This window comes from Bactrocera tryoni, chromosome 2 (genome assembly GCF_016617805.1).
Source record: "Bactrocera tryoni isolate S06 chromosome 2, CSIRO_BtryS06_freeze2, whole genome shotgun sequence".
In the NCBI taxonomy this organism is placed as follows: Eukaryota; Metazoa; Arthropoda; class Insecta; order Diptera; family Tephritidae; genus Bactrocera; species Bactrocera tryoni.
This window is the reverse complement of record NC_052500.1, coordinates 10,886,897-10,909,967: the sequence shown is the minus strand read 5'-3', so window position 1 is coordinate 10,909,967 and position 23,071 is coordinate 10,886,897. Positions and strand designations below refer to the sequence as shown.

The 23,071-nt window shown below is 35.4% G+C and overlaps 1 protein-coding gene and 1 long non-coding RNA gene across 5 annotated transcripts in view; one reads left to right on the top strand and one right to left on the bottom strand.

The window, feature by feature from the left end:
- Positions 1-5,641, top strand: part of LOC120769680 (mitogen-activated protein kinase-binding protein 1) — a 111,766-nt gene extending 106,125 nt beyond the window's left edge. For 2 of the 4 annotated variants that reach the window (XM_040096803.1, XM_040096800.1), the window contains 7 exons: positions 576-671; positions 784-941; positions 1,161-1,236; positions 1,305-1,385; positions 1,460-1,651; positions 1,721-1,886; positions 4,200-5,641. In XM_040096803.1, the coding sequence (XP_039952737.1) occupies positions 576-671; positions 784-941; positions 1,161-1,236; positions 1,305-1,385; positions 1,460-1,651; positions 1,721-1,886; positions 4,200-4,359 (929 nt within the window). In that variant the 3' untranslated portion in view covers positions 4,360-5,641. The remainder of the gene's footprint in view (positions 1-575; positions 672-783; positions 942-1,160; positions 1,237-1,304; positions 1,386-1,459; positions 1,652-1,720; positions 1,887-4,199) is intronic. The other 2 variants (XM_040096801.1, XM_040096802.1) reach the window with 1 other exon arrangement.
- Positions 5,642-10,859: 5,218 nt separating this feature from the next.
- LOC120769591 overlaps positions 10,860-23,071 on the bottom strand; it is a 121,133-nt gene continuing 108,921 nt past the window's right edge. The window contains exons 2-3 of the long non-coding RNA XR_005704862.1: positions 21,613-21,680; positions 10,860-12,927 (exon numbers count right to left, since the gene is read on the bottom strand). This is a non-coding gene — a long non-coding RNA (uncharacterized LOC120769591). The remainder of the gene's footprint in view (positions 12,928-21,612; positions 21,681-23,071) is intronic.

Sequence of the window (23,071 nt, the reverse complement as noted above, 5' to 3'; positions counted from 1 at the left end):
TTTGGCACAAATTATTATCTGAGGTCACACTATAATCTCATAAAAATAATTTCAAATCGGACTACTATAGCATATAGCTGCCATACAAACACATCGACCAAAATCTAGTTCTTGTATGGAAAACTTTTTTTATTTGACAAGATCTCTTCACGAAATTTGGCATGGATTATTATCCAAGCCAACTGTACAATCTTCGAAAAAATTGTTACAAACGGACCACTATAGCATATAGCTGCCATACAAATTGATCAAAAGCAAGATTTATACCCTTTAATCAAAAAAAATGCACCTGTGTAGGGTATTGTAGCTTTGGTGTAGCCGAAGTTAAGGTTTTTTCTTGGTTTTTATTTTATTTTAGCTTTCATACTTTTTTTTACTATTTTTATTAGTTATACTTACTTATTATTATTTTATTAATTTTACTTACTTTTTATTAATTTTTATCCATTATTACTACTTATATGCAATTATCTCATGAAAATATATTAATTTATTCTAACAATATTATTTTTCAAAAAATTTTCTTGTTTCACACACTTTTTACATTTTTTAATTTTTTTTTAATTTTTGCACAGGCAATCCAAAGAGTCTGCTTCCAATGCCAGTCGAAGACTCCTCTATGCGGCGCTCTTGTTCGCTTAGCGACTTGCATATGGGAAATCTTGGCAAATGTGAGTACTTTGACTACATTAATACATATGTATATAATCATTTAATATATATAATATACAATCATTTAATATAAGTATATAATATTTACGGATTATCTGCCTTTCATTTCAGCGGGCAAGTCAAACGGCAGTCAATTGAAAAACCCCGGTGTGGTTTATCGCAACAGTACAACAACCAGATCGGCGAATAAGCGCAATAGTTTGCAGCTGAAGAGCTCTGCTGTCGGTTTGGGTGCATCGAGTTCATCCATTGGTGTGCTAAATCAAGCGGTAAGTATAACATTAATCTTCCTTAACTATGACGGCAGAAAGAATACTCCTGCTACAACAACAACAATAAAAATAAATTTGTTCAAAAAATAGATAAAAATACTTGTAAATTGTATTGTCAGGACTAAAATTGAAAGACTTTTAAAACTATCGTTATATTTTTTAAACTTAAAAAAATTACAAATATAGTTTATCAAAAAAAATCCATTTAACTTTTAGAGCGATTCTGAAAACGAAGACAGCAATCGTGGCCGAAGCAGTGGCAATAACCAAACTCGCAGCAATGGTCCCACAGGTAACTACAGCATTACATATGAAAGTGTTGTCTAAATATATGTTATTAATATATTTTTTATACGCCAGCCGCCAATCGTCAGTATGCCAACAAGAATTCGAATGCCAACAACAATCGACGAAAAGGCTTGCAGCCTAATTTCAGTAATGGTGAGCAAAATACTTATTTTCTAACAAAGTAATTTTATTTTAATTTACTACCTTCTCCTCGCCTCCTTCATTAGCCGCGCCACTGCAAGATGACTCCAGCTCCGAGGAGACACCCGCCGGCACGTCCAACTCCAAACCAATAGTGCCACCACGCCCGCGCAATTTAACATTTGATCACAAGAGCAAGGTGCTCAACAGTCCGAATGTGATGAAGCAGCGTGGCGCATTTGAGGCGCCCGAATTTGGCGCACTGGATGCCAGTGATCGTAAGTGTTTGTTTATTTTTTTAATTTTCAAATTATTATTTTATTTATTTTCTGTTTATTGCATTTTAGCGAAATCACAAGTGCACAATGTGATCAACAATTTGTATACAACAACACAAACAGTCATGCAACTGCATGCGAATCTGAAGAATTGTGAGGACTCACTGATGCTAAAGGAACTGGAGAACGCTGTGATTATGACACAAAACATGCTGACAAACATTACACAAAACAAGTGAGTTGAGCCAGTGTTTTTGAGTTGTTTGTGTGCTTTTGTTTTAGGGTTTATTTGACAATAGTATATATTTTTTTTGTAAACCTTTTTGACATTTGAATATGTTTACATAATTATTCCAAAATTATCTTTCTAGCTTATTTTAATTTTCAATATTTCTTTTATTAATTTTCGATGTTTTAATTTTTATTTGGTTGTTATTGAAATTTCTTACGCTTTCCTTTTACAAATTTTATTAATTTCAATTTTTTATGATAAATAAAAAATATACCAATTTTTAATGTAAATTAATTTTTTATTAATTTCAAATTTTTTAATTTTTGTTGTAATTTTTTTAATTCCCACATTAATGTTTTATTAAATTTTTTATTAATTTGTATTTTCTATTGTATTTTTAAATATTTTCTTCATTGCAATACTTTATTATAATTTAAATTAAAAAAAAAAATAGTATGAGATCGGAAGAGCACACTTGTTTAACTGTTTTATTGAAAATTTTTTTGTATATTTTTTTAATTTTCTTTAATTTTAAATTATTATCATAGTTTTAAATTTTTAGTATAGTTTTAATTTTTATTAATTTAATTTTTTTAAATTTTCTTTTAATTTTTTCGTTTTAGCAATTTTCAATAATTTGCCCTATTTTTTGTTACCTTATTTTTTTTTACTTTTTTTATTTTATTTTTAAAGGGCTCATTAATTTAAATTTAATTATTTTTTATTTTTATTACAATTTTGGATAGTTTGCATTTTTTATGGTATTTTTAAATTTTCATCAATTTTAATTTTTTATTATAATTTTAAATTTAAAAATATGAGTTTTAATTTTAATTTAATTTTTTTATTAATTTAAATTTTTTATATTTTAATATTTTTTCCCAATTTTTGGGTGATTTAAATTATTTGTATTATATTCATACATATGTACTATATATATGTATATATATATGTATATAGTACATATGTATGTATATATAAAAATATTTTTTATAAAACAAAAATGTTTAATTACTTTCTTTCATTTTTCGCCAAAAGAATTTTTCATTTATTTAACATTTTTATTTCATTTTCTTTTTCTAATTTTTTTCATTAATTTATATTTTTTTTAATATAATTTTATTATGATTTTCAATTTAGTACTGACTCTTCGAATCATGTCAGGCCTATATAAAGCCAACTTCTTTGGCTCTTTCCGGTGCACACTGACGCTGAACAAAAATTGTGTTTTTTGTTTGGAAAATCTTTTATAAACCTACCTACCTATTTCTAATATGGACCGAGAGTGCAACACCAAAAACTTAATTAGTTTACCAGTGCGAATATCGCAAAAACGAAGTAAAATACGAAGCTTTTGAAGGTTATTCATGAAAGCAGGGAATTCAATCTTCTCAAAATCTTCGTTAATAGCACATAAGAAAGTCCACCTTCAATACAATTGCTTATGTTGAGAAATTTCCACTTTGGTTGAGCATTTAAGGAAGTAAGTAAGTAGAGATTCTCAGTAGTTGTTGTTATTGTACAATGTGAATGTTATGTTTAATATTGGAATCAGTAAAGATTCTCAGTTGTGTTGTCCAATTTTATAGTTGTAACACTGATTTACAGAAAATTGTCGCTGTAAAAAATAGCGAACAAAAAAAAATCTAAAAAAAACGTCAACTTAGAGAGCACCGCAGCTTTAATACCCTTAACAAGTGAATTTTTTATAGCCTACCAGGTATTCAGGTCAAATATAAAAGTTTTTCCTACAAAGAGTTGTGTTTGATCGATCAGCTTGTATGGTAGCTATGTGTTACAGTGATCCGATCTGTACAATATGTTTGGAGCTTGTAAGATTGACTTAGACAACGATCTCTGCCGAATTTCGTGAAGATGTCTATTGAAATAAAAAAGATTTCCATACAAGAACTTGAGTTTGATCGGTCATTTTGTATGGCAGCTATAAGTTATGGTGGTCGGACATGGCTAAATCGACTCAATTCGTCACGCTTTTCATTTCTGTAAACATTTTATAGTTGCTCCAACAGTTATTTCCTTATCTCTAAACATCTAAGCCAGCTTATTTGACTAAATATTGTTTTATGTGCATTATTATTGATTTTGTTGCTTAAAAAACAGTTTTTATTTATGTTTTATTTATGTAGTCTGTTTTTGTTTTTTTGTTTAATTCATGCAATTTGTTTTAATTTATATTCCATTATATTGTTTTATTTGTGCTAACTGGCTTCTAATTTTTATTTCTAATTCTATATTCTATAGTTTATTTACAATTATATTTATTCTATAATAATTTACATTCCTTTTGTGTTCCAGAAACGACAAAAACAATTCACAACATAGTCACGCCTACACAACCACTGAACAGGCGAATCTAGACAACGGCGACTACCTAATGATGGTGAACAATTGCGCCGATCTTTTAAGCAATTTCCGTATGAAGCACAAACTCGATGACTGTGAGAATAACTCCTAGTGTAGTAATAGTGGCACTAGAAGCACTGGCGGAGCATCCAGCACATAAGCATAAGAAAGCAGGAAAAATTAAGAAAACATATAGCAGCAGAATTAAAATTGATAAAAAAAAATGGAAAAAACAATGGCAGCCAAACTAATAAGTGAAATTAAACGCAAGAAGAAATGAAATGAAAGTGAGAAAGCGAGCAAACGAAAGCGATAAGCAAGTGTCTGAATGTGTCAACTCCATTTTGGAGCTCTACTAATAAGCATACTAATAATAATAATAATACTAAAATTAATGAGTTATGTAAGCTAAATAAATTTCTTAGTATTATGTCCTTAGAATTTGTAAGCGAAAAAGTGCAACATTGCAGTGCGTTGTATGTGTAATTGTAGACTTTAATTAATTTCACTTCAACTGAAGCGCTGTAATTGTAACGAGACACCAACAACTAATATTTAATAAACAATAAAAAAAACTAAAAATATGAAAACAATACAAAATAGGCCTAAAATATAAGTGAAAAGCATAATTCAAGGCGCACATGCGCGCTGTGCAAAAACTAAAAGCGAGTAAAATAAAAAAGTGATTTGCTTATTACACACACATACATACATACTTATTTACTGGCTTGCAAACAGAAAAGCAAAAGTTGTGTATAAACTAAGTTAATTTTTTTTAACATTTTTTTGTGAAATTAAAAACGACTAACTGTCATATTCTGCCTTATTTAATTGCACACACACACAGAGACACGCATACACGTACATAAAAGTTTGTTTGTTGTGCGATAGACATGTAACTGTACGCAATGGCTTAGTGAGTTTGTAATTTGTTTGTTAAGTTTGCCGCTGTTTGTATATGTATTTGTAAGTTGTAAGTTTTGTTAAGCGTTTAACCTTAAGTTTAATGCTATTTAGTTAAATTTATACTCTAATACACACATACATGTTTGTAGTATATGGTATGTACACACAAATAACGGTATCTGTTTAGAATAAATAGTTGTGCGTTCGTAAAGGCGTACGCTTACCGTCGTGTGGGGAATCACTGATGGCTGTAGGCAGCGCCCATCACACATACACACCCACAACTACACATTTAAGCGCGTTTACGTTTAAATTCCGATTTGTGTTAATTGCCTTTACACTTGTAAAGTTAAGTTAAGCCTAAGTTAAGTTTAAGTGGTAATTGAAATTTGTTCACAAGCTGTGGGAAGTCGTAGTTAGTTGTATATGTGATTGCTGTAAGAAAAAATGAGCGCAAAAAAATGAGAAAGGCTCAGCAAAAAAAAAAATACTAAAAAACGCTAACCAACATTTGTGGTAGGCAAAAATTTCAATGCAAAAAAATTGAGCAGGAAATTTTGGTAAAGAAAAATTTAAAAAAGCGTTAAAAAAAAACCTGGCAGGAAATTCTTGTGAAAAATATTTCAAAAAAAAATCGTGCAAACTTTTTGTAAAATATGTACCTATATTTTTTGTATATTTGTAGCGGTATTCAAGCAGTCTAGAGTCAAAAAAAGCGCGATTTATAAAAAAAAAAATTAAAAAATACTTTAAGAAGTATTCTAGTCTAGTGACATGAATTTCAGCTAATTTTTTTAGTGTCGTAGAAAAAAGCAATTAATATTTCTACTATTCATTTATTTTTTAGTTATTTATAAACATCGCAAGAATACAGGCAAAAATCTAAAAATAATAAAAGACAAAATTTTCAAAAAGTAGGTTAGACAGGCAATGAAGATATGGTCCCAAAAACTTGTCATTTGATCATACTCACGATTTCAATACTTCTTGCAACCGGAAAGCAAAAAAAAAACATTAATAAAGAATAATGTTGTTGCTGTTGTAGCGGCAGAATTCTACCGCGTTGACTGTCCTTGACCTGATTAAAAATCCGGGCCCGTTCCGTTTACGTAGACCTGACTGTTGTGGGAACAGAATAGAATAGTGCCGGAATGTCTGGTACTAGGGTAAAGTTTTAAAACAATTTTTCGCGAAATGGAGACTGTCTTAAAAACAAAAACAATTTTTGTTTCTTGACTGTTTTTTGACTGTACGAATTTTGAACAAAAGTAAAAATTGAAATATGAGAATATGTTTAGTTTCAGACATAGACAAGTAGCTCCAAAGCATAGCTCTAAAAATTTCATGTAATTGAAAACTTGAGAAAATGTGGGAACGTTTTGAAAACACTGACTGTTTCGGATTTTTTAAAAGTACATAGTAAAAATTGAATTTGGGGATATGGTTAGTTCCAGCATAGAAAAGCCAATAAAGATGACTCTCTAAAGATTCAGATAACTCGCTCCAGTAGTAGCTTAGAAATCGTGGTTACCTTTTGAAAAATACAGTTTTCGAAAAAAAAACGCGTTTAAAGCTGCAAATCTGGCCGAACCAGTTTGGATGTAGAGTCAGCAAAATACCTATATCTCCGAAAATAATTTGAATTTTGAAAAATCCTGTTTTTGACTTATTCTTGAATAGTTAAACTTTGAAAATATGAAAAAAGATTTTTTTTTTTATTTTTACACTAGAGGTATCAATAGTGAAGCCTAGCGATATTCACGCCAGGCGCAGATGTCTTAAAGCAAGACTACTCCTCTTAGAGCTCGTAACTAAACTCCATCTGTTATCGCCAAAGAGCAAAACTGGTCCAAGGCTAATGAGCCACGCCTACCTGACCAACATAAACTAACCTTACCTATTTCTAGACTAGAATACCCGCTTAAAAAGCTTCAATTGCAATATTAAAAATTACAAACACATTGTTCTTAAATATTTTTTTGTTGTAATATTTTTTTTATTACAATTTTTGTATATATTTTTTTTTTTCATTTTTTTGTATATATTTTTTTTTTTTCATTTTTTTGTTGTAATATTTTTTTTATTACATTTTTTTATATAATTTTTTGTTTTTGCCAGCATTTTTTGTTGCACGATTATGATTTATTTTCCAAAAATTCCTCTGCACTCGCTAATCACTGTTAGCATCCCTGCTCATTAACATTTCTAAATATATATAGTACATTTTTATATATATATATGTATATGTGGTATAATTGGCACACAAACAATTTGAATGCTTCCCACAGCAACTAAAGCCAATGAATTTCCAAAATCCGAAACGAAATCTTAAATTTTTTCAGCTGCCAAAATTGTAGAGAATTACAACAATAACAAAAAACAGCAAAGCGCCACTACGCAAGGGTTTCCATTTACAATCTACCAATTACAATTAAACTAAATAATTTTATTATAAACATTATATCATATGTATAATTAATTATAACTCCTATGAATATAGTAAATCGTATTGTAGCGTTTATTAATATTTATATACATACATACACATATAATTTATACCTAAAACAATGTTTGTAATTATAACTATATTATTATTCATTAGACTTCAGCCAACACTTTAACCATTTACTATAATCATATACATAATTAAAATAACATAAGGCAAACAACAACAATGAGCAACACAAAATGTTTGCTTAGTCTTTAAACTAAACTAAATTAAACTAATTATTAACCACTAACTTTACATAATACAAGAGCCACAATACTTTGTATTATACAACAATGATAAGCCTAACACACATATACATACATACAGAACTACACAAAGCTAACAAATTCGTTTAAATACTAAATTTAGGCTGCGTGGCGAAAAAAATATAATAATAATTAAGCAGGCAAAGAAAATAAGTTGTATTGTAATCCTAATGAAAAGACATTAACTAAAACAATAACTAATAATAATGCAATACAAATAACAACAAAATATGGTACCAATAAAATATAAATACTTATTTTGAGAAAAAAATTATGATTTTATTTTTTCTTTATTCTTTTTTGGTTATTATTTGCTGCGCGCAAAGTATAACTGCCAACTATGCAAAACTGACAAACAGACAAACAGACATACCTTGCTGCAGTACTCACCCAATATAACAATATTTACGACATGCACACAATATTTGTAAAATATTTTGCCAAAAAAATACCCATAAAAACTAAAAATTAAGCGCAAAAACTGCACATATGTAATTGGCTATATTTTTGGAAATTTACAAAATGTGAAGCAAAATTTGCTATAAATGAGCAAATACGTCAATAGCTGCATAAACCAGCAGCATAATTTGGCGATTTGCGCGCCTCCACAGCGTTTAATAGCAATTTTTTCTCAAAAAACAGCCATTTTATTTTTCTTTCAAATTTTATGCTGAAAGTATTAACACATTTTCAAAATACATAGCTCCATTAGATGCGCCAAGCTTTGCCCTTTCCAACGACACCTCGTTCATCGAAATCGGTCCATTAGTTTAGAAGTTATGGGCTTTTTAAGAAATGTGTGACCCCTACTGCCTGCTTCTGGTCGCCTGGTACCTCAGCAGCCGATTTGCCCCAAAATTTAACATTTTCACGGCCGCTTGTTTGCCGGATGGCAAAAATTTTGGTGGCAAAATTTTGCATAAGTTTAGGGGCAGGATGGAAAAAATTCAAAAAATTATTTCCGCTAGCAGCTGCCTAGTAATTCTGGGTACCTGGTACCCAGCCAGCGATTTGCCTACAAAATTGAATATTTCTCGGCCGCTGGTGGACGGACGGAAAAAATTTAAATGCAGGATTGTAGTATAAGCTCAGAGGCATGTTGCAAAATATAGACAGATGTATTTCCGGCACCCTATTATATAGTATTTCCGGGGGTCTGGTACCGGACCAGCGATTTGCCTACTAAACTGAATATTTCTCGGCCGCTGGTGGACGGACGGAAAAAATTTAAATGCAGGATTGTAGTATAAGCTCAGGGGCATGTTGCAAAATATTGACAGATGTATTTCCGGCACCCTATCACATAGTATTTCCGGGGGTCTGGTACCGGACCAGCGATTTGCCTACTAAATTGAATATTTCTCGGCCGCTGGTGGACGGACGGAAAAAATTTAAATGCAGGATTGTAGTATAAGCTCAGGGGCATGTTGCAAAATATTGACAGAAATATTTCCGGCACCCTATTACATAGTATTTCCGGGGGCCTGGTACCGGACCAGCGATTTGCCTACTAAATTGAATATTTCTCGGCCACGGGTGGACGGACGGAAAAAATTTAAATGCAGGATTGTAGTATAAGCTCAGGGGCATGTTGCAAAATATTGACAGAAATATTTCCGGGACCCACTGCCTAGTATTTCCAGGGGCCTGGTACCGGACCAGCGATTGGCCTACTAAATTGTATTATTCTCGGCCACTGGTGGACGGACGGCAAAATTATAAATGCGGGATTGTAGTATAAGCTCAGGGGCATGTTGAAAAATATTGACAGATATATTTCCGGCACCCTATTACATAGTATCTCCGGGGGCCTGGTACCGGACCAGCGATTTGCCTACTAAATTGAATATTTCTCGGCCACTGGTGGACGGACGGAAAAAATTTAAATGCAGGATTGTAGTATAAGCTCAGGGGCATGTTGCAAAATATTGACAGAAATATTTCCTGCACCCTATTACATAGTATCTCCGGGGGCCTGGTACCGGACCAGCGATTTGCCTACTAAATTGAATATTTCTCGGCCACTGGTGGACGGACGGAAAAAATTTAAATGCAGGACTGTAGTATAAGCTCAGGGGCATGTTGCAAAATATTGACAGAAATATTTCCGGGACCCACTGCCTAGTATTTCCAGGGGCCTGGTACCGGACCAGCGATTGGCCTACTAAATTGAATATTTCTCGGCCACTGGTGGACGGACGGCAAAATTATAAATGCGGGATTGTAGTATAAGCTCAGGGGCATGTTGGAAAATATTGACAGAAATATTTCCGGGACCCACTGCCTAGTTTTTCCGTGGGCCTGGTACCGGACCAGCGATTTACCTACTAAATTGACTTTTTCTCGGCCAGTGGTGGACGGACGGCAAAATTTTAAATGCAGGATTGTAGTATAAGCTCAGGGCATCTTAAAAAATATTGACAGAAATATTTCCGGGACCCTCTGCCCAGTATTTCCAGGAGCCTGGAACCGAACCAGCGATTTGCCTACTAAATTGAATATTTCTCGGCCGCTAGTGGACCGAATGGAAAAATTTTAAATGCAGGATTGTAGTAAAAGCTCAGAGGCATGTTGCAAAATATAGACAGATATATTTCCGGCATCCTATTACTTAGTATTTCCGGGGGTCTGGTACCGAACCAGCGATGTGCCTCCTAAATTGAATTTTTCTCGGCCGCTGGTGGACCGAATGGAAAAATTTTAAATGCAGGATTGTAGTAAAAGCTCAGGGGCAGCTTACAAAATATTGAGAAAAATGTTTCCGGTACCCACTGCTCAGTATTTCTAGGGGTCTGGTACCCGACAAGCGATTTGCCTACTAAATCGAATTTTTCTCGGCCGCTTTTGGACAGAACGAAACAATTTTAAATGCAGGATTGTAGTATAAGCTCATGGGCAGCTGGAAAAATATTGAGAAAAATATTTCCGGTACATACTGCCTAGTATTTCTAGGGGTCTGGTACCCGACCAGCGACTTGCTTACTAAATCGAGTTTTTCTCGGCCGCTGCTGGACCGAATGGCAAAATTTTAAATGCAGGATTGTACTATAAGCTCAGGGGCATCTTACAAAATATTTAGATAAATATTTCCGGGCCCCACTGTCTGGTGTTCCTAACATCTGGTTGTCTGCAACTTACCTACTAAATCCAGTTTTTCCGAGCCATCGGTTTACCGAATGGAAAAAATTTAAATGCAGGAATGAAGTATATAGCATAAGGTATCGGAAAAATTATATATTTATGCTGCTGTCCGTCATTTGACCACTTTTCTGAGAAAATCTTTCAGAATAGGGATTTGCTAGTGTAAAAATAAAATAATAATCCATCCATAAATACATAAATAATATGTTTGTACGCTTGCTGTGTTCATTAATTAGCCAAATTTTATGCATTAAAATTAATATACATATGTATGAATGTAGATGTACATATTGATTTTATTAATAGTAGTATATTATGTGCCTGAATTGTTTACAATATTTTGCTAGAGCTTAGAATTTAGTAAAATTTTTGTTGCAATTTGTATAAATACATAATGTACTTCACTATATATGCAAGCATATGAATTTTATTTTAATTAAAAAGTATGTTTGCATAACTTAGAAATACTTATAAATATATTGCAATCACATCCAATATATATAATTATCTTAATTCATTAAACATTTAGCTTTTTTAACAACACAAAAATTCATAAAAATTAAAAAAAACAAAACTTTTTTTTAAAAAAATATTTTTTTACATAAAAATTATTATTTTCAATAAAATTTATTTTTAAAATAATATATTTTCACCAACACAAAATATCCCGAAGAGAACAAATTGCATTTATTGAAGATATATAATACCCTTGTGCATAGTATTGATGTTGTCAAAGTGAAAATATGTCCATACATATGTATGTAGTTGGTGTGCAAGACTAAAGGAGAGGAAAAGAGAATATAATATTAAACTTAAAATATTTTTGCACTTAAGAAACCATACCAGCACAAAACTTATGTAAATGAGAAAAAAGAAATTAAATTAAAATTTTAACCAAGTAAAAGAAAGATCAAGTTGAGTATAATGTAACGATCAAATGAAAAAATAAAATATTTAAAAAGTTATAACAAACAATAAATTCGAATTACTTTATAATAAAAGAAATGGTTTCAATTTTGGACAGCAGTTTGGTGCTGTAAAAGAGAGATAGGAATCGTGTATATACTTCTTGGAAATTAGATGATGGTTGATTTGATTTGCTGGCTCTCCTCTTAGGTCAAATCAATTTCTTATACATAGTACTATTGGTCTTTTGTTTCATTAAAAATCTCAGTGTCAGCGATAGCTTTCCAGCACGCATTCTTTTGAGGGTTGAGCACAGGCTAAAGTCGCTAAGGGCTTGAACCAGGAAAAGCGAAAGCAACTTATTCAACGTTTTTTTCGTTTGTGTATATTATCCTATCATAGTAGTGCGTCGACTACATGAAGCATAACTTTTTTTGTAGACGTTTGCCAGATTATCGATGAATATTATTTCATATAGTTTATCCCTTAACTCCGTTTAGCGCGAAGAGCTCTCTCGAGCATTGTTGTTTTGTCGCGATAAGGGCGTTCAGTAAGTAAAATGATCATCAGAGTGATGACGTTGATAGCTTAACTACTGGCAGGGCCTCGTAGTCGTTAAAGTCGTAGGTGGGTACCGAAGCTAAAACAATCTACAATCGCTCTGCAAGGTGGCGTTTGTCTTGGAGCAAGTGGAACATATTATAAACGTGTATATTTGAATGGCGATTTCGCAGGCCAATGTAGCGGTTATACCAACAAACTAGGAAACCTGGGCTAATCATCAAATTTTCTGAACACACGCATTAACTGAAACCAATAAGTAAATACGAAGATTATTTCTTGCTCTTTCCACAATTCTTATAGACAATATTTGGATTCGGTTCAGTGTGTCTAGGCCACTCATATGAATGTCAGTAGCACCCGATGTAGAATGGTGGATCCATGGAAAGTGTTTTTGCGGATTTTTATTCTGAAATTATGAATTGTAAAAATTTTATTTATTTAATAAAGTTGCTGAAGGTTATAAAATTGATGGAATTAACCATTATTTTAAATTGGATATAACTAGCTAATCTACTGTCCTAGGAGATTTATGGCAATGAATAATTGCAGGATAAATCAAAGGGTTGGATAAATCAAACCCTTTGGTAATTGATAAAAAAATAATAGATAAATTTGTTATAAATACAATTAGAATGTCAGTATGATCCCGGCAGACTAGCAGGACGCGTATCAAATAGCTTCATACTCGTAAGAATACTAAACTATGGACATTTCTTCGGATGTTCGCGATTCCTCAGAAGATATTTTATTGCACTCACAATATAAGTATGTATATAGGATGCGGTTATCTTGGAAACGGTGGATATTGATCACATTCATATGACGTAGATCTCCATTAAATGCTGTTCTGAGAGTCCCCCAATAATATCTTGAGGATCAAGTAATCAGCAGTTGCAAAGGTTGCTCTTGAGGCTAGCGTAAGGTCAGTCTTATATCACTAAACTTGGGGACGATATATCAAACATAAGTCTTTAATCCAACCGCCAGAATAGCTCTTTTTCAAGATCTACAATGGCTATGAAGGTACCATCTTCTATAAGAGTGTACAGCTGCTGGCGTATGCCGATGATATTGATATCATCGGCCTCAACACCCGTGCCGTTAGTTCTGCTTTCTCCAGGTTGGACAAGGAAGCACAGAAAACGGGTCTGGTAGTGAACGAGGGCAAAACGAAATATCTCCTGTCATCAAACAAACAGTCGTCGCACTCGCGACTTGGCTCTCACGTCACTGTTGACAGTCATAATTTTGAAGTAGTAGATAATTTCGTCTATCTTGGAACCAGCGTAAACACCACCAACAATGTCAGCCTGGAAATCCAACGCAGGATTGCTCTTGCCAACAGGTGCTACTACGGGCTGAGTAGGCAATTGAAAAGTAAAGTCCTCTCTAGACGAACAAAGCCAAACTCTATAAGTCGCTCATAATTCCCGTCCTGCTATATGGTGCAGAGGCTTGGGCGATGACAGCAACCGATGAGTCGACGTTACGAGTTTTCGAGAGAAAGGTTCTTCGAGAGATTTATGGTCCATTGCGCGTTAGCCACGGCGAATACCGCATTCGATGGAACGATGAGCTGTACGAGATATACGACGAAATTGATATAGTTCAGCGAATTAAAGACAGCGGTTACGCTGGCTAGGTCATGTTGTCCGGATGAATGAAAACACTCCAGCTCTGAAAGTATTCGACGCAATACCCGCCGGGGGAAGCAGAGGAAGAGGAAGACCTCCACTCCATTGGAAGGACCAAGTGGAGAAGTTCCTGGCTTCGCTTGGAATATCCAATTGGCGCCACGTAGCGAAAAGAAGAAACGACTGGCGCGCTGTCGTACACTCGGCTATAATTGCGTAAGCGGTGTCTACGCCAATTAAGAAGAAGAAGACAATGGCTACCAATAGGCATGATGTGATTTTGACAGCTCGTGACGACGTGATCTGGCGGATTTCTGTTAGTGTGTTTGGTAAGGTTTGCCAATTTATCATGTCACGTATTACTTTGGTGCAACTCTTGGAAGTGTTCCAAGATTATTACGTAAATTTACTTTACACGAAATGTTCATAAATTCACGTTCATCAAAAATATCATCTTTGCAGATGAGGTCCATTTCTGGCTTAGTCAAAAAACAAAATTGTCCCCATTTGGTTAGTCAAAGCTTCGTGAGGTACCGAAAACGAAATTTCATTCCCAAAAGTTGGTCGTTTGGTGCGGATTGTGGTATGCCGACATAATCAGGCCTTATTTCTTTCGAAATGAAACCAGACTTGAGTTCGCTTTATCAAATTTTTTATGCAAAGTTAATCATATAATACTAAACTGTTGCATGCGCTTCAAAGCGTTTACCAACATCAGTTTCCTCTATGGTCCAATCCCGCCAGAATAGTTTATTTCCAGGATTTAGTAAGGCAGAAAAGAAATAAAAAAATATTGAAATTTTGCTAGAATCGGAAATTAATATTTTCAGTGGCGAAACATTCCGGTATCTGGCCATTAGTTTTGACTAATTTGTCTTGAGAACAGAAAAAGGACACGTTTTCCTCTCTGCTTCAAAGGACGGACTCGGATCTGTCTTACTGAGTCTCATGTAAAGCTTTTACCAACGATTTATATTTATAAAAAATGCGTACTTCATTTTCTTGGCTTTCTCCTTGTACCTGGAGCAGAAGCAAGCAAATCGGATTATTTGCCTTCGTGCGCTATTAGATAAACAAAATTCATTTAACTGTCATGTCAAAGCATCGCCGCAAGCTAACCTCCAACGCAACTACACCGCACTTACTTCGATAGCTGCAAAAGGAGCGCTAGAACGTCAGCTTGCACCAACAACAGCTAACAAAATGACGGAACGTTTAATGTGCAACGACGAGTTCAAGTAGCTCGTTTAAATATTGACACAAGTTAATTGATATCAAGCTACAACAAACAACAAAATAAGCAACGCCAACTTGGCAGCGAGACAGCATTAGCAACAAATACAACAAGCACAGCACAGTCCCAGCTAACCTTCAACGAAGGACGAAGAGTGTGCTGCGTTCGCCAAAGCGCCAAGAAGTGAGACGCAAGCAAGCGTAGCCAAAACTGAACAACACCGGGAACAAAGTCCACCATAGCCACCATAGGTCTTGCAGCCAGCAATTGACTGCGCCGACTGCTGGCCGCCGGGCACAACACAATACGAGTACACAAACAAAAATTTGTAACAGCTTCAAAATGAGAGTTGAGCAGGTGGAGTGAAGGGTCGAACGGTTCAATTCCGCTTGCGTGGTGTTTGCTCACAACCACCCATCAAAACGCGCTTAGTTCGGTGCATGTAGTCATCAAAGTGTATCGCAATAATTGACGAGGGTGTCTAAAGCTTTTTACGCCGCATTGAACACGAATAGACTTCGTTGTTTGTTAGCGAGTTTGTATGGACGCAAAAAGTTTGACACTTTTTGTTAAAACTTTGCAGCTTCGTTGGTTGCGGTGTGTGCGTTTAACAGATGGACGTGATTTGCGGTCCTTTGGCTGCGTGTGTGTCTGTCTCCTTTTCGTTACAGTTGTATTGGTGCAAATTACAAGTAATTGAGGTTCCTTTGCCTTTCCTCGGCATATGTGGCCAATTTATTAATTTATGTCCTGCTGCGTTTTATTGACCCCATATGGATGAGTCTCAAAATAATGAGCACAATGGTGTAAAATTTGAAATTATGAGCTCCTTTTAAATGTGAGAAGATTGCATGGGTGATGAAGTGGTATTGGAAAAAGTAATTTTGCTACGTGCCTAAGCCAAATTTATGTAAATGTTCTCAGAAACTGAATTATTCAAAATAAAACTGTTGTGCTTTGGGAAACGACGGAGCTTACTGAGACGAAATTCTTGATCGGAGATGGTAAAAGTCTCTAATGACCGTTTTTCAGATTAATCAAGCGACGAAGGTCTTAACTAGCGGTTCCCTTAAGCCCCGGCGATTGAAATAGTGATGAGCCTATAATTTATGATTGTGGCCTGGACCGAATATCGTGGCAAAGGTGAGCCGAAGCCGAAAAAACCATGTCAAGCAGATCAAAAATCAAAGTTATGTTGACAGTTTTCTTCGATTATCGAAGTATGGTGTACTCCGATTTCCTTCCGACCGACCAAACTATAAACAAGGAATACTATTTGAATGTTATGCGAAGATATTCGTAAGAAGAGGTCGGAATCATGGGCCTCTGAGCTGTATTTTCCGCGCGGGTGTCGCTGCTTGACGTCGATATTACATGTCTTGGTCCCTCGCTGCCTCTGGGCTGTCTGTGTCATGTAATTGCAGGCAGGCGTCATCCAGCGGAGGCTGCTGTATTCACCCATTTGTCTTCTTATGGTGGACTGTTTTGCAACTAAAGAACAATGAATGAGCTTATACATCAGCCATTACTTATGAAATACCTAATGGTAAGTATAAAACACTAGAGATAGAAGTTGTAGTACTACTGCCAAGACAGATCTACAGTGACAGACCATGAGGACTTGGACCAAAGCGCAATGAGCTGTTATAAAGAAATAGAAGAGAAGCTTCTGTGGGCTCCTGAGCAGGTGGCTATGGCAACAAAAGAGGGACCCGGAAGAAGCCAAGCAAGGACGAGTTGAAGACTTAAGCACGATACAAGGCAACGGTCTCGAAGGCAAGTCCAACCTAAAGAAAGAAGAGATAAAAAAGTTGGCTTGGGCCAGAGATGAGCTGAAAAATAGCCGGGCGCATTTCGCCACTCGCAGTAAGTATAGTGTCTCGGATATAGCGTTTGCGAGGACAACGCCGAAAAAACGCAGTATTTGACTAAGAGCGAATCGAGAGTATCCTCGAAAAGAGAAATTTCAAGGACGTTGCCGGTAAGCTGACAGTCAAGCACGCGGACCACAAGCCGACAACATCCAAAATCACGTCGGCATCCTGTGAGATTGCAAAACGATATCTTATGGTGGCGCTCGTCAACAGCAGTAGCCCGATGGAACAACAATATAGCAGAAGCGGTAGAAGTGGAGATAAAATTATTGGAAGCCCTCTTCTCGGACTCAGATTAAAACCAATGCATTATTGACATTTAAGGATGATAAATGGGTCATCAGACTAATCTAACCTAACCTAACTTTATATAAGCGAGGTTCGCTAAATACATACCCTACTCAAGAGGTACAAAAATTATTGAAAAATACGATATATTTCCCTTTTTAGCCCAATTCACTTTACTAAGTGAGGCTTCGGCTTTCTTAGAGCCTTATGAACACCAGAAGAGTGGCCATCACATTACCGGCCAAAAGCACAGTCTTGGCCATCTTCGGAACTTATTCCAATAGGACATCTACCGGTGTGTTTCAGTGGATCTATATTTGGTCGATGATCACGAAACGGCGCACATTCTCTTTGATTTTGTACATATATGGCGTTAAATACTGCTGTAAAATAGTGTCCCGGATCTCCGGAGTGTACAATCGACGGTCTGGTTAGTGTGTCCATTCCACACTGCCAATTGGTACTGAAAATGCTTGGCATTTTCAGGGCGCTGATCAACGCTTTGATTTGATCCGTGTGCTTTTGAGTACCCTGGAGTAAGGCTGTCGTCAGCAGGTGCCCACGTTAAACATCCCGGTTGTTGTCTACCATTATCACGTTATCTACCTGGTAGCAGACTTTTAAAACAACTTTTAACAGTCAAAAAAGGGAAGATGACTCCTCAGCGTGTCGCTCTCTTCCACATGTGGTAAAAACAACACTACTAGTCGGATCCGGCAGATAAGGTTAGGTATTTTTCGGACTATATAGGACTCCATAGAAGCGTCCAATAACATTTTTCGGAACCAAATTGCAGTTTCGCTGCTCTGCACTCAGTTTTAAGAGAGCAAAGAGACTGAGACATTATAGAGTGTATTATGTGAGTGTAAATAAATAAATAAATAAAAAATGTATATATTTAGACCTAGAAATTAAACACAGACATACATAGTAACTTGTGATTTCAATGGGTCCGGTTTCGGTCTATAAATATGACAGAACTTTTGGCAGTTGGTTTAGTAATTATTTGTTACACTGTTGACAGATTCTCCAGCGATAACTATTAGTAGCGTTAGACATTCTAGAATAACTTTAAATTTCGTAAAAGGGATAACATTTTACTAATTAATAAAGCACACACAACCGCTATGTATGTACATAATAGACTTTTGTGTATCATATTTTGGTCTCATCACCGACACCATCAGCATTGTGCTCCTCACGCAGCATGCAATGCGCATTCGAACTGCTCACCAAAAGAGCACCTTCAGTTTGAGCAACAACCTGCAAAGCGACTGACGACAACACCAACCACCATTCGCCATACTCAGCAAACGCCTTGCGCCACCCAACCACCCACTCGTCACACAACGACCAACCCACTGAAATAGTTTTCCCTAAGCCATCGCCGAACATCGATGAAAACTCGCACTCGAAATGCTGCAGCCAGAGTCTGAGCTGTGGGGGTTGGGCTGATTGTCGCTAGGCCTGACCGTCGGAATGGTTGGCTGGCATGTGCCTTGCTCACTTGCACCAACGAAATATGAATAATTTATGCCGACACCCAATCGTAAAGTGAGCACATCCCCTCGCGCGTCTCCACAACAACCCCGACAACATTGTCCGCTGGCTTCGACTGTCAGTCGACTGCTGCGGCGCCTTTTCACGACTCCCGTACAAATTGCGCACACACATACGTGTGTAAAAATATATATAAATGATGGCAATATACATACGCATACATATATGAAAAGGACATAAGGATACCCAGATATTATTGTGCCTGCATCTATAGAAACAGCAGCAGCAAAATATCAACAGAGTGTTTTAAATATGAATTGAAAACAACTATAAAACAACAACAAGCCATATAAGAAAATCAACAACGGCGACATCAGAAGCATAAAAGAAATTGTCATTGATGATGAGAACACGCCCACTCTGCTTAATACTCATATTTTACTGTTTGTTGTTGCTATCGTATTTTGTTATTGTTTTTGCAGAACTCTTGTACATTATTTTGTAATAAGGCTTTTAACAGAGATGTAGTTGTTGTTGGGTTTGTTGTTTTTTCAAGTTGAGTGTGTGCTTCGCTGGTTTTACTTTCGGCTCAAACCTTTTACGTTTTGGTGGAACTTTGTGAGGATAACAGGGTATGGCCTCTTTGGTTGGAGGTACGAAGCAATATATTATATGAATTTACTTCTGCGCCTCTTTTTAAAATATTATAGTTATAATGCATAGAGTCAAATAAAAAGAGATTATTATTTTTGCATTAAATGAAAGGTTTTACTTAGTTTATGATCTCATTCAGATGACATATATTATATATTTGGAGAGCTCGATTTGCGCAAATTTTTCTTGAAGCGAATTTTGACCGACAAAATCTTTCGGTATGAATAATAACTGTACCTATATACATGTATATGCACCTACAACCAGTTAGTATTCACTTCGTTTAACTATAGGGTGGTAGATAGAAATCTCTAGCCAAGCTCCCGGCGCTTCTGTCGATGTGCGTGGCCTGGCGTTGTCCTGACCGATCAAAATTCCTCGCCTATTATTCAAAACTTGCCACTTCGGAGCAGTTGCTTCATTCAGATGGTACAATAGTTGACTGTGCAGGTCCGATCTAAGAGTTTGGCTGGCTCCGCAGCTCTTATAAATGATTTCCTGTCGATTCCGCTAAATGCATAGCAAAACCTGCATGACTCTTAAGCTTTGCTATTGCCTAAATCATGACCGTTGTTTGTTTGATGCTGTCCCACTTTCCATCACCAGTAGCCATCCGACTGAGCAACAATTTGCGGGGTACATTTAGCTTCTTTTTATATTAAGTTTTATTTAAATGATTCAAAACGGTTTTTTTGCGCAATGTTTAACTCCTGGGCAGTCGAAACCGTGCTTACATGTCATGTACGGTTGTACTTGATGCTTTCATATCTTCATCGATACTTTCCATAATTGACCTTTCAGAACGTTCCCTAAATATTACGGGAATGGCATCGATGAAATCAAAATTATTGGTGATGAGCCGTTATAATATCACGACTATAAGCAGTATTCATATTTTCAGCTGTGTGGCTTGAGTTTTCACAAGACCGTGGAGAAACGTTTCGGCGTAGTTCGCAGCAATTCGGACTGACGTATGGAAGGACTTGGCACATTTTGGATCGAGATCTTAAATTGAAAGCGTAAAAACTACTGTTTGTGCAAGAACTGAAGCCGCTCGACCTTCCCAAGCGATATCGCTTCGCTCTATGGGCTCTTTAAAAGTTCCGATCTTTCCGAGACCTATTTTGTTCAGCGATGAGGGGTATTTCTGGCTCAACGAGTATGTAAGTAAACAAGCAAAATTACCGCATTTAAGACGAAGAGCAGCCTGAAGAGATTCAAGAGCTGTCATTTCATCTAGAAAAATAAACGGTTTGGTTTGGTTTGTGGGCCGACGTAATCATAGCTCACAATCACGCCATGATAACTGACTATTTGATGCCAGAAGCTTGTGATCTCGGCGATATTTCAATGGACGGAGCCTCTTTCCACACATTGCATCAATCAATGGATTTATTGAGGGAACACTGCGGTGAGCAGATAATAGGGCCGGTCGATTGAGTACCAAGATCGTGTGATATCACACCCTTAGAGTTTTTCCTGTGGGGATATGTAAAATCTAAATTCTATGCGGACAATCCAGCTTCGATTCAGGCCTTGGAGCAAAACATCACGCGTGTCATTCGCCAGTTACCAGTCGAAATGCTCGAACGAGTCATCGAAAATTGGACTCAACGGATGACCATCTGAGACCTAACCGTGGCCAAAATTTGAAGGAGGTAATCTTCAAAAAATATATAATGAAGCATGTTCTTTCGAATGTTGATAAACATTTTCATTAAACTTGAAGTTTCTGTGTTTTTTCTTTAAAAAAAGTAAGGAACCCCGAAATGAATCACTCTTTATAACGCGAGACACAGATTACCAAAGGCATTTTAAAAATAATGAATTTCTGTTTACTTGAACTTATATGTATATATATATATATAATACATACTAATTAAGTTAATTAAGGCCATGTTATTTACCTTTCAAAAGCTGATTTCAGTTGTTACTTAATGGCTGGGTTGAATTTTTACGACAATTAATTTACTTACTGTAAAGAAAAATATATGAAATATTTTATTGGTCGAATTAAAGTATTAATGTTTTATAAGAAACTTAATATTAATGTTATAAAAAATATTAATAAAGATTACTGACGACATAGAACTAATTTTAGTATATACATATATATATATGTATATTAGGGTAGATCGATTTTTTTTCTATAAAATTGCATATGCGGGAAATATTCTAAGGATTATTCTTCCATTTTGCCAAAAAGACTATAGCTCTAAATCGGTTTCGAACCAACGATCTTTAAGGGGTTACATAGGTTTCCTCGGGTAAAAAATAGCCTTTTTTCAACAATTTTTTTCATATAAAAATTAAGTATTTTATTTGAAATTTTTATTGTTACAAACATACACTATTAACAAAGAAATTCTAAAATTTTTGAAAAAACACATTTTAAACTCGGCCACTGCGACTCCATTTCCGATGACCCCTCGGAAAAAATATGTGCCCTCGACGGCAGGATAACTCCTTACAGGATCATCTTAGGTGCAAAAAATATGTGTTTTAGATAAAACTTTAACTTGGAATTTGGACGAAGGAAAAAACCGGAAATTGGATTTTTGGCAGACATTTATAAAAAAAAAATTAAAATTTCGTTGCATTGTTTTTTCAAATAGTTGTAATAGAAAAAAAGCCGTCATCCAAGTCTTTAAGAATTATATTTCAAAGACCTGTGAAAAAATTCATGAAGATCGGTTGAATAGTTCTCGAGAAATTTTGCTAACCGACTTCAAAAAAACACTTTCGTGAAAAACGCGTTTAAAGACGATGCACTTAGCCTAGCTACCTTCGAGCGCACAAGTTCGTAAGGCTGTATCTCCTAAGCTATTACTCGGATCAACTTGAAAATTTATGACAATAATCTATAGGTATTGTTGAATTTAATACGATAATAAAAAAAACCCATAAACCCATGTAACCCCTTAAGGCGACGTTTAGGAAAGCTGAATAATCGGTTGTATGGGAGATAGTAGTCCGATCTACCCAATTCATTTGTCGTAATAATAGAATATAAAAATGCACATTCATACTAAATTTCAGTCGAATATCTCAAAAACTGACGAAAAAAATTGTATAGTCCTTAAGGGGGTAATTTTGAAAAATTCTATTTTTTTTTTTTGATATATTTAAAGTTTAGACCATTAAGAACATATCCTCCAAAGGATTTTTAAAAATTAAAATTATTTTAAGAGCTACAGTTACTTTAGTGACGCAGTACCTAGCCCGTTTCGGCCGTTTCGAATCTTTTAAACGCGTTTTTCTCGATACTACTTTTTTCCACACGGTACCGGCATTATCTCAAGTTCTATACAACCGATTTACTTGAAATTTTGTGTGAACCTTCTTTATATAATCCTTTATCGTTCC